General features: G+C 50.5%; 1 protein-coding gene across 1 annotated transcript; it reads right to left on the bottom strand.

Annotated features, from left to right (window-relative positions):
• Positions 1-220: 220 nt before the first annotated feature.
• LOC309437315 (interferon-induced very large GTPase 1-like) lies at positions 221-11,280 on the bottom strand. Its single transcript, XM_082047585.1, has 3 exons — positions 11,175-11,280; positions 9,278-9,475; positions 221-8,349 (listed from the first exon to the last, which is right to left on the bottom strand). Exon 3 carries the CDS (start codon positions 8,345-8,347, stop codon positions 1,064-1,066), a length of 7,284 nt encoding a protein of 2,427 aa, XP_081903711.1. The 5' UTR covers positions 8,348-8,349; positions 9,278-9,475; positions 11,175-11,280; the 3' UTR covers positions 221-1,063.
• Between the last annotated feature and the right edge of the window lie 432 nt (positions 11,281-11,712).

Raw genomic sequence — 11,712 nt, forward strand, 5'->3', positions numbered from 1 at the left:
TAACGCCCTGTTCTGCTCTGTGGCTTCCTCCCCTTCTTATTATCCCTTGAGACGCTCAAGAGGGTCCTTGAGCAGACACCCTGAAAGGAGCAGACACTCCTTCCACACACCTTTCCACAGACCATGGCCCAGCTGCCACCCGCCTGTCTTCACAGCCCAGACGCTGAAGTCACGCACACCTGGGGCTCACCTGAAAATAAAGATACAGAGACCAGCCCTGTCCAGCACAACCACTTTATTAGCAAAGACTGTGGGGGATTATCCTGACCCACGGCTTTGGGCAAGTCTCCAGGAGGGCTCGGGCCTTGGGTTTCCAGCGGCGTTGCAGGAACTGTGCAGCAAAAGCCTCCGACCAGCCCACGGGTGCCGGCCCAGCTGGTCACACGTTCTCCAGACCACGGCTCCGTTGCCACCAGCCTGTCCTGGCCGCACAAACACTGACGTCACACACGGCCGACGGCTGCCGGGGAACATGCGGAGGAACATAATTCTCCACGTTGGTCATACAAAGGCTTTTGCTCAACAGCGAAGCAACGGCAAGAGCAGTTGCTGTCCCGGCCGAGAGCTGCAGGAAAGCTCCCCAGGTCCAGGCACCTGCGTGGGAACGGCTCAGCTCAGTGATTCTGCCCCACAGCCCTTTCTTTGAGTGTGACAAGTACTCACTGCAGGAAAACTATTGCTTTGCCGTGTCACTTATTGTCTCGCAGCCGCTGATAAAACCGGTACTTTCTAATGCTGCCTTGGCTCTTCACCTGGCTCTTGGTCTTAATCTTGGCCGTACGACCACTCGCTGCAGGAAGGTTTTTCTTTTTGCTCTAAGGCACAGCGGAGGTAAATGCTCATGGCAAGAAGGGAAGAGGACTCTGAACTTATTTTGAAGCAAGGGAACTTCTGAGCAATGGCAGGAGTAGCACACCTCATTTCACCCATCTTTGTGAGCAGCTAGATATAGTTTTCTTAATGTGGCTTGAGATCATAGTCATTATAACAATATTTGGTGGACAGACTTGGACTACGGTCATCTAAAATGCAAAGCAGTTGCGGTTCTTCATGTCGACTTGACCTAAAGCTTCTCCAGTTCCTCAAGCACTTCCCGCTTTGTAATTCTGTGCCACGACTCAGGGATTTCTCCTTTGCCATGAAATCTCATATTGTGCTGTTCTTCTATCTGTGTCCTGAAACGACACACAAACCATTTCCAGTACGCCAGCATGGATGGATCGGGAGGAATGTTCCAAGAGGAATAAGGAGGTCCTGCATTCCGGTATCTCTTGTAGGGGATCCATGTGTCTGCACCATTCCTGAATATATTGTCACTTTCAACACTACTAGAACAAATATCAATGACCAGATTGTCTGTATTAATCCACCACCCTCCTGCCAAAGCTTTTGGACGATGGTAGACAACGCGATGGTCTCCATCGTGATTCGGCATGGTGTTTGTGCAAACCGCCCCACAGAAGGGACACTGCTCCCAGCACCCTGAAAACTGCTCAGCCAGGATCGTGTGGGGCGGCCTTTCAAACCGGCTCATATCAGCTCCAGCAAACTCCTCCCTGAGCTGATCTTTCAGAGAAGCCAGTGCTTGTGCCATGGCATTGTTCAGGAACTCCATGTCTGTTACCTCCTGATGCTCAAGGCCCTTCAGATCCCCTCTGGGCAAGCTCAGCACCTCTCCAAGTGCCCTGCAAAATTCATCCAGCCAGAGAGAGATTTGGTCTTTTCTGTCTTTTCTGTCTTTGACAACGTTGGTTGATGCAGAAACAGCCGACTGGATGCTCTCATAGCAGTGAGTAAGGGAGTCATCTAAGAACCTCTCCAGCCTCCTGTTCTTGTCTAAGCAGTAGGTCTCAACACGTGTCTTGATGTAACTCTGGAAAAAGTCTCTTGGGAAATAAAGGTACTCCTGGAAATTCTCAAACTTTTCTTCTTCTGCCAGGTATCTCAGTATGCAGACTTCCAGAGAGGATCTATTGCCACTGAAGTCTGGGATTTTGCCCTTCATGTCTCGAGCTATGGCCAGAGCTGTCCTCTCATAGACCGCCTGGCGAAGAGCTGGGCCGATCTTGTCACACAGGAAAAGTGCAAATGTTGTGACACAAGTGGCTCCTTGGCAGGAAATCTGGAAACATGTGAAGAAATCTTCTTTCTTGCTCTCCAGGTAGACAACTGGATCATTTGCTCTTTGGAACGCTTCACGCATGGCTTTAAACCTTCCTGCTGCCATTCGGCACAGATACAGTGATAAATCTATTCTGTAATCTTTATTAAAACTGTATTTTGCATTGTTAGGGACAGAATTCATACCTTTCTCTACTTCATTTAGAATTTCATGAATAAAGCTTGGACTGTAATCCCTTTTCTCCTTTTCCTTCTTATCAATGTTTGCCCACACATTGGCTATGATGTTGTCTGTAATGCGGTGTATGCTGTCCTCATCAGCATTATCCAAACTCACAGTCTTGAGTCCTAGCCATTTTGTTTTCTTAGCGACATGTTTCTCCAAGTCAACAGAAAACTCTGGATGTCTGGGAAATGTCCTGATTCGTTCATGTAAGTGAGACTCCTTAAAGCGATCTAGGAAGACATTTTCTATTTGCACATTGATATCAACCTGTTCTAGAGGGGAAACAGCAGAGGAGACTTCAGTAATCCACCCTGCCCATAGAGCCATGAAGTTGTCTCTCAGCTCCCTCTCGCTCAGGCTCTGGCCTTTCAGACGCAGAGCCAGAGCCCTGCTCCTTGCCAGGAGCTCGTTTTCGTATTCTGACCTCCGTTCCTCCAGTTTACACTGGTTCTTCTTTAGTTCTATAAGGTTCTCACACTTCTTTCTAGTCTCAAGAAGAAGAGATTCTTTTAGGTCTTTCAGCCTCAGTCCCGTGTTGCCTTTCCACTGGACCAGTATCTCATGGTCTCTGTCTTCCCTGAAAAACTTTTCCATGTCTTCACTAATGGCCTCACTCGTCTCTTGCACTTGATTTTGAAGGTGTTCTCTGCTGACCTCCTGCAAGTCCCTGTTCCGAATTTTATTGTCCAGTTTCATTTGCAGGTCTAAGAAGTGGCTCCTCAGCTGCCAGGACCACTGACTGAATGCGGTTTCCAGTTTCCTGTAGGCAGCAATCTCCACTGAATTCTTGAAGCTGAAAACAAAGTTTTCATTCAGCAAAGCATTCCAGAGGTCACTGATTCGAACTTTCAAGCCTGAGAGCCTCAAAATGCTGCCTTGTGCCTCCTTCTTGGCTGCTCGGAGGAGTTTGCTCTTTAATTCCTGGACGTTCTGGCTGTAGGTGGGATTGGGTGGTGCCATTGGGGGGTTTCCTTCCCACAGGTGAGCAAAGTAATGGATGTGGGTGTTCACGTCAAAGCGGATGACATCGCTGAAGGAGGAGACATCACAGAATTCCTGCTGGGCAGCTGTCTGGGTCATCTCATCCAGCTTTTCCTGCAGACGTCTTTGTCCTTCCATGTTCTGCTCCCTGGCAGTTGTTTCTGCAACATTTTGGTGCACAAACACGCAGCCTGGAGAAAGTTTTACTCGCTTCATCCTCAGAAAAGCCTGCACAGCAATCTGAAGGACATCTTGCATTTCGGAAGGATTTTCTCCAAAGATATTGATCAGAGTCATATTGCTGATACCAATGACAAAGGTGGCCAGCTCGTTGTCATGGGGGAGAGACTGTTTATTGGCCACCTCTATGGCGCGGAGTCCCTCTGTGTCAACAACCAGCATGTAATCAAAGCCCAGATCCTGTTGCGCCTTCTTGTCCACTTTAATTAGCTGCATAAACACTCCCCGGGTGCATCTCCCTGCACTGACGTTGAACTGAAGACCAAACATGGCATTCAACAGGGTTGACTTCCCTGTGCTCTGGATGCCAAGCACTGACAGAACAAATACTCGTTTGTCCCCCAGCTTCTCAATTAATCTGTCAAAGATTGCTCCGACCCATCGTAATGGTACGTAAGAAGCATCACCATCCATCAGCTCGATGGGATACCCGGAAACCATCAGATCAGCTGCAATTTCAGGGAGTTTGACAACATATTCTTCCTTTGAGTTCGTTGATTCCAGAGCTTCATAAATCTGCCCGACCTCTCTCAAAATATGCTCAAGGCCAATTGATGACTCGTCCATTTTATTGGAGAGGGCCTCTAAATCTCTCTGCAACTGTTGTTTCAGATCATTTTTTTCATTGCTCTTCTTTATCGCCAGGACTTCAGACCATAACTCGTGGTATTGTCTCTTCAGGTCATCAAGGCGATCGCAGGACAGGTCGTCCATAAAGACCTTCATCCACTGCAGGAAGTATTTCTTGGTATCTGCTGGCTGGGAGTGGAGAAAAACAAGGACTGATTTCATCAGAGGATTGAGGGGGAATGCTTTCTCTAGTTGCTCTCTTCTTATTGCCCGCTTCTTTGATACAATTTGGCTCTGATGATGCTCTATGCTCTTGTTCCGCTTTTCCTGCAAGCGAGTGAGTTCTTTGTCACTTTTGCACCACTGGTACCACAGTTTTCCTTGAAGAGGCAGTAGCCGGGACTTGATCTCAGACAATGGTTCTTTCTTCAGAAGCTTCACCAGCGCCGTTGCCTCTTCTTTGGCTGTCACACACGCCTCTGTATCTTCATCGACTAAGAACCCCAGCTTGTGAGCTTTGTCCAGGCAGGCGTCGAGGCTGAAAAGCGTCTTAGACCCTGCCAGGAGACCCCTGATTGTTTTTGTCAGCTCACCCGTTAACTCTGCTTCGTTTCTGTTCTTGAGACCTATTCCTATCTTTTGGCTGGATCGGCCAGCTGCAACGCCCTCCATTTCGGTGAAAAGACAAACCAAAGGCCTTTGCAACTGCAACAGCTCCTGTAAAATTTTCATCCCTTTCTTGTCACTCTGAGCAGTCTCGGATACGAGAGCCACGGTCACAGCGGATATCTCCTGTAAAAACTGTAGCTGTTGTTCGTGATCCCTTGCGTCTCCGTGCAGGTTACAGAAAGCAACACAGCAGTCAAAGCTGTCATCGTCACTGCCCCGGGGACAGTACCAGGAGATCTCCACAACACCTTCCATCAGCAAACACTCTCTGGTGCTGCCTTTGCAATGGCGGTGGAAAAAAGTGTCATGTCTTTGTTTGCTCAGCAAAGCATTCAGGATCTGAGACTTGGAAGAGGAGGGAGAACTGCCGATCCGCAGGAAGGACACGATGGGGGTCTCGGCCTGATACAAGAGTTTGTTATTGTAACTGTTACTTTGGACCTGCTTTCCTGACTTCTTGACTTCTTTCCAGCTCCTTTTGATTTGGCTGAGGGACCAGAGGGGGAACTCTATGTGTGAAGTGCAGGGGTGTGGGACCAGGAGGGGCAGTGCAAACTGGCAGAAGGCAAGCTTTGTTGCCATGTACTGTCTCATGAAATCATCAGCGCAATGGAAAATTGCCATCTGGAGGTCCATGGGGTGCACGTGACTCTCCCTGCTGGCACATTCAGGCGCTTTTCTCTTCAAATCCATGAAAAAGTCATCCACGGAATACAAGGGTTCATGCTCTCGCTCTGTGGGTTCTGGCACAGATGTGAGTCCTGGGTCGCTCTCGTCCTTGCAAGTCAGGTACCTCACCCGATAATCCACGGTTAATAGCTTTTGTAAGAAGTAAAAGGGTAGTTCACTGTCCTTGCTGGGCTGGCTGTCATGTAAAGATGTCTTGTATATGACGTGGAAATCTTCTGTCCCCATTTTTCTTGGATACCGACTTTCTAGTCCCAGGCGCTTAAGTAAGTGGAGGAACTCTTGGTTTGCAATGTCTTGATTTGCTTTGGATTTGCTGCTGTCTGATTTGGATTTGGACTGCCTGGAAGGTTCTACTCTTTGAAAAGTGTCTTCCATGTCTTTGGTTATATTGTGTTTCTTGAGATCGTCACATGTGTCTTCCACGCGCCCATCGATGAAGGAACACAAGTCCCGTTCCAGCACCTCCCAGTCTTTCAATGAACTGTGCTTCTCAAGGAGAGTTTTTATCTCTGTGCTCCATAAGGTTTTCATGTGATCTTCCATGAAAACTAGACGCTCAGTCTTCTCCTCAGGGGACACCCCTTTGTAGTTGGGTGTTACAGTCAGGCCCGTCAGCAGCAGGAAGGCCTGAGCTCTGGACACATCTCGCTCCTTCAGACTCAGATACTCTTTCTGTCCCTTTTCCATTTCATTTATCATGAAGTTCAGTTCTGGATATCCAAGGAGGTGCTGAAAAGTGCCCCTTTCCACCTGGTATCCTGTGCTGGTTGTAATGACGTGCACCAACAGTTCCATGTCTTTCTGTGCCCTGTCCTGGAGAAACTGGAGTAAGGAATGAACAGCCAGGCTTGCAGTCACGGTGGCTTTTTTCTTTGCTTCATGAATGGCAGATTCAGAGGTTTCTGGCGCGTAGGTGACTTCCTGGATGTAGTCCTTCATTTGCAGCAGTGTCTTGGTGAGATCTTCAGGCTCAGACACACGGGCAGTTTCAGGAAGCGGGTGCTCAGTGTGGAAGATCCATTGCATAATGAGGGAAGAGTTGGGGAAGTCCTCGACAGAATAGCTGTGAGGATCCAGGAGGCACCTCAACAGGGACTTGATGTAGATGGTGTTTTCTGGAGGTGACTTCTGGTAAAACCGAACAGTATTCAGCAGGAACTCCTGCAGCGCTTTGTCCGACAGGCACACGTTGATCCAGACACTGTGGCTTTTGGTTTTCTCATTCAGACTCTGTTTGAAATCTATCAGCGTGCACAGTTTGCTTTCATCCCCCGGCACCTCCCAGGCCTCCACACGCTCCATGAAAGCTCTGGCCTCTTCCTCCGCACTGGCCAGTTCGTCCCCAAACATGGTGCCGACACGGAGGTTCATTAGCGCTCTGTACGCGACCCTGAGGCTGCTGCTTACTTGATAGCTGGACTTAAAATCACTGCTGTGATTGGACAGGATTATATCCCACACTGGGATGAGCTGAAAGCCTCTGTCGATAACAGACCAGGTTCTGTTGCTACTTACAAGCCCCGCTTTCCACTGAGGAAGAGAATCCATCTCTGATGGGCCGCCTGTGTTGGTCACAGAGAGATGAACAGCCGTGTGGTAATTTTTTCTTTCTGTTCCCCGGAAAGAAGCCTGTGAGCTGGATTTCGAAACGTCAACGCTGCCACCAAAGAGGCCGTAATTCACACTAATATAGGAGTCCAGCGCTTCAGATACTTGTTGCTTCATCTCTTCCCGATGCTCAGCTCTGAATCCTTCCGTAGATGCTTTCCACCAGAATATCCCCCCAAAGTGGAGGGGACCCTGGTTTACGTGGGACCCAAACCTCTCAAAGAAGCTCCCACACTTGCTCTTCAGCATGTCGAGCCTGTCTGCTTCCTCCGTGATGCTCAAAAGATGCTCGATGTGTTGCAGCTCCCGCATGGCTGCATCCGAGAGGTGAAGCTGATGCTTTTGGAAGTAGCAGGAGGCCAGAGGGATGTACCGGTACTTGGTGGTGCAAATGTAGCTCTGCTCAGAGCAGGACCGACGAGTGTCCTCCAACTGCGAAGACTTGCTGTAATCTGTACCCGTTTCAACATTAACCCCCCAGAATACATCTTTGGCATAAACGCTGAGGCTGAACCCCAGCTGCTCCATGGACTTGGTGAAAGTGGCTTCTGCTGCAGAGGAGGAGAACTCCTTCCTATAGAACAGCGCCCCTTGCACCGGACCTGCCAGCTTGAACCCACTGGGAACCCTGATGAGCTGCTCTCGCTTTGCCAGCACATCTGCAGTTCTGCTGGTTTTGTAAATGCCCTGCAGGGCCAGTCCCCCCGACGCCCGCATCAGGACCTCCGCGTCCGAGACGTTCTCAGCCCTGCCCACTGGCGACTCCTGCTGCTCCAGCTGCTTATGGATGTTCTCCAGCACGTCCATCATTGAGTTCTCTGGTGGGGCCCAGGACTCTTTGGAAATCTCCATGGCTTTCCACAGAGCCTCCTCTTTCTGTCTTACAGTGTCCTTGCTGTGGCTGCGGCTGTCGTGCGTTTCCTTCAGCTCCTTCAGGAGCAGCTTGGCCGCTTCTTGTCTCTCCTTTGCCCTCTTCCCAGAGGCTGCTTTTTTGTCTGTTAGTTCCAGGAGTTTTTGGAGCGCCTTTTTTTCCCATGGTTGCCGCACTGCACACTCCAGCTTCAGGTAGTCTTCATATTGCAGATGTTTCAGGGCTTCTCTGGAGTTCACTCCCAGTAGCTCCGACAGTTTGGGCAGCCAGTATCCAGCATCCAGTCCTTCCTTCTCACATGCTTCTGCCAGCAGTTTTTTAGCAAGACGTGCCTTTTCCTCATCTTTTTGTGTGTCCTCCTGTGAAGCCATGGCTGTGGAAGAGGAAAACATTCTGTCTTTAAGGTATGTTACAGAGGCGTTGGCCTCTTACAAGAGGGCTCTCCAGCAGCTGCAGGCCCAGGGGATTCCTGCTACCCAGCTGCTGGGGCCCAGCCGGGGGCAGCCCAAGACCTGGGGGTCCCCATTCCAGGCCATGGACCTTCCTGCTGCTTTCCCCTTTGCACGTTCAACCCAGAATGGAGCTGATTGTGTATCCCAGAGACAACACACTCACACGCAGACTTGGCCACACAATGAGCCATGGTCAAGGTGCCCCGAACACCCGGCTCCGGGCACACGGGCTGTGCCCTGCGGTCCCGTTCCCGCTGCCGGCGCGGAGCCCCTCACTCACCTCACTCACGCCCGTTCCCCAGGAGCGGGTTCTCAGGACACACATCGTTCTCACCCCGGCGGTTGGGAAAAATCCAACTTGTCCCTGTCCAGAGCTGTGGCTGGAGCATCCTGTTGGCCCCTCATCAGTGACGGGAGACTTTGGATCTTTGGCCTTGTGTGTGACCCCCGTCTATCCCCTTTGTGTCCCTCTCTGGATTTGCTTCTTGTCTCCCCTTCACTTATTTTCCCATATGCACTCAAAAGGTTGTTTCCTGGTAACTTCAATGTAGCTGACGCTCTCACCGTACATTTATCTTTACACCTGTTTTTTTGCATTATAATACAAAGCTGCTAATTTTCTCTGCCTCAATTCAGCTGGATACTGAAGAGATTCCTTCTGTGCACAAAACCTTTCCATGCATTCAGCTCTTGTCCCACCGACAACACGAGACTCTTACTAAGCCCTTCCAACACTGGTATTGATCCAGGGGGCTTGGGACCCTTTCAGAGGGAGCCTTTAGTGCCAGCTTTTCCTTAAAAGCCATTGAAGACTTAGGCAATAACTCAAGGGATGTGGGTCTGACTCACCTCACCTCCCAGCAGACACGCCGTTTGGTCAGACACTTGACTTTCCAGCGGACACAGGCAGCCAAGGTCCCCCGCTCAGCTGGGACAGCGCACCGTCACCTGGCCGGCCTGGGGGACAAGGCCGGGGTCTTCAGGAGAAGATGGGGACCACCTCAAGAGCTCAGGAGGAAAAACAGCGGGAAGGAAAGGTCCAAAATCCTAAAGAAGAAGACCAGACAGTCAGGAAGTGGCTGTTGCAGGACAAGGTTGACCAAACTAACTCCTAAATTGTATTTCATTCTTTTAGCTCTGTTCATTATTCTGTTTGAATAATGTCTTTTAGCACGAGTACACAAACTGAACATAATTGGCCAGGCTTGCTGGAATTCCAGGCGGCATATCATGAACCTGTCATGACCTGGTCACTCGGTGATGGGCTGTGAAGGCCAGGACCTGCAGATAGAGAGGAAACCAGTCCAGATTGTTTCTTTGCTGTACTGTTCCATTTATTTTTTATTTTATCATCTTTTGAATAAATTACTTTTTTAAGAACACACAACTGAGACTCTGCTATGGGAAACCTGAGGTCAAGAGCATTTCTTTAGCAATGGCAACCCTTCCACAGGGAGGATGCACTCCAGGGAGCACTGGAGGTCACCCCCTCTCCACCAGTGATGATTCTCAGCCAACAAAGACTCATCAGAGCCTTCTTGTGGTGTTCTCCAGATGAGGGTTTCACATGGGACCTTGTGCTGGTTTTTGCTAGGACAGAGTTAATTTTTGTCCTAGCAGCTGGTGTAGTGCTGTGGTTTGGATTTAGGATGACAATAATCTTGATAACACCGGCATGTTTTAGTCTCTGCTGAGCAGGACTCACACAGAGTCAAGGCCTTTCCTGCTCCTCACACCACCCCACCAGCAAACAGGGACACAAGAAGCTGGGAGGGGACACGGCTGGGACAGCTGACCCCAGCTGACCCCAACTGACCCAAGGGATATTCCAAACCATGTAACTTCAGGCTCAGCACGTAACCTAGGAGAAAGCTGGTGGGGTCATTTCTCAGGGACAGGCTGGGCATCACTCAGTGGGTGGTGAGCGATTGCATTGTGCATCACTTGTTCTGTACATTCTACATTATTATTATTATCATCATCATTACTTTCTTCTCCTTTCTGTCCTATTAAACTGTCTTTATCTAAATCCATGAGGTTTACCCTTTTGTCCCCAATTCTCTCCCCACCTCATGCAGAAGGAGAGCAAGGGAACAGCCGTGTGGTGTTGAGCTGCTTGTGGGCTTAAAACGCAACATCCTAAACCCACATACCCGTTGTATACATTAGCACAGGGACAGAGGCAAAGTACGAATCTGCTGATGCAGAGTCTCTTCTGCACACAACAAAAGGTGCTCAGGAGTGACTCAGGAATACGGCCGAACGCTTGTGACCACAGAGCAGCCACCCGCAAGGGAGGGAGCAGGGCCCACATCGGCTTTCTTAAGGGGAAAGACACGGAATCCTTTTGGTTGGAAAAGACCCTCAAGATCATCGAATCCAACCATTAACCTCACACTGCCAAGTCAACCACTAACCCATGCCCCTAAGAAAGTTATCTCCACGTGTGTTCAACCCCTCCAGGGACGGTGACTCCAAAACTGCCCTGGGCAGCCTGTTCCAATGCCCCACAGCCCTTTGGGGAAGAAATTGTTCCCCACATCCAACCTCAGCCTCCCCTGGCACAACTTGAGGCCATTTCCTCTGCTCCTGGCGCTTGTTCCTGGGGAGCAGAGCCCGACCCCCCTGGCTCCAAGCTCCTTTCAGGCAGTTCAGAGATCAGAAGGTCTCCCCTCAGCTCCTGTTCTCCAGCTGAACCCCCCAGGTCCCTCAGCCGCTCCATCACACTTGTGCTCCAGCCCCTCACCAGCTCCATTCCCTTCTCTCCACTCGCTCCAGCACCTCAAGGCCTTTCCTGGTGTGAGTGGCCCAAAACTGACCACCGGATTCAGGGTTTGGCCTCCCCAGGTCCCAGCACAGGGACGGTCACTGCCCTGGGCCTGCTGGCCACACCAGTGCTGACACAAAGAAGGAGGTGTGGAAGGATGCAGAGCAGGCTGAAGGATGCAGAGCTGGCTGATGTGTGAGAGCAGAGATGGACACCAGCTCCAGGCAGGAGGACTCAGGCTGCCCACTTAATGTCTGTGCTGTCCACTCAGGCTCAGGTTGCCCAGGAAACGTCTGGGGGAACAGCACTGACAATATGGCAGCACGTGCCCCATCCCACCACTGGCCACATCCTGCATCTGCTGCTGTGGGGGAAGCTTCAGCCCCCCAAAGAGAGGGTCAGAAACCCCATGGTGGGTTGGTCCCCACCAGTGACTAAGGTCCCACAAGCAGCTCATGCACTCCTGCCAGTGGGACAGGGGAGAGAAGTGGAAAAGCAAAAGCAAGAACGACTCCTG

The sequence above is a fragment of the Streptopelia decaocto genome, assembly GCF_964273445.1.
Source record: "Streptopelia decaocto genome assembly, chromosome: 3".
In the NCBI taxonomy this organism is placed as follows: domain Eukaryota; kingdom Metazoa; phylum Chordata; class Aves; order Columbiformes; family Columbidae; genus Streptopelia; species Streptopelia decaocto.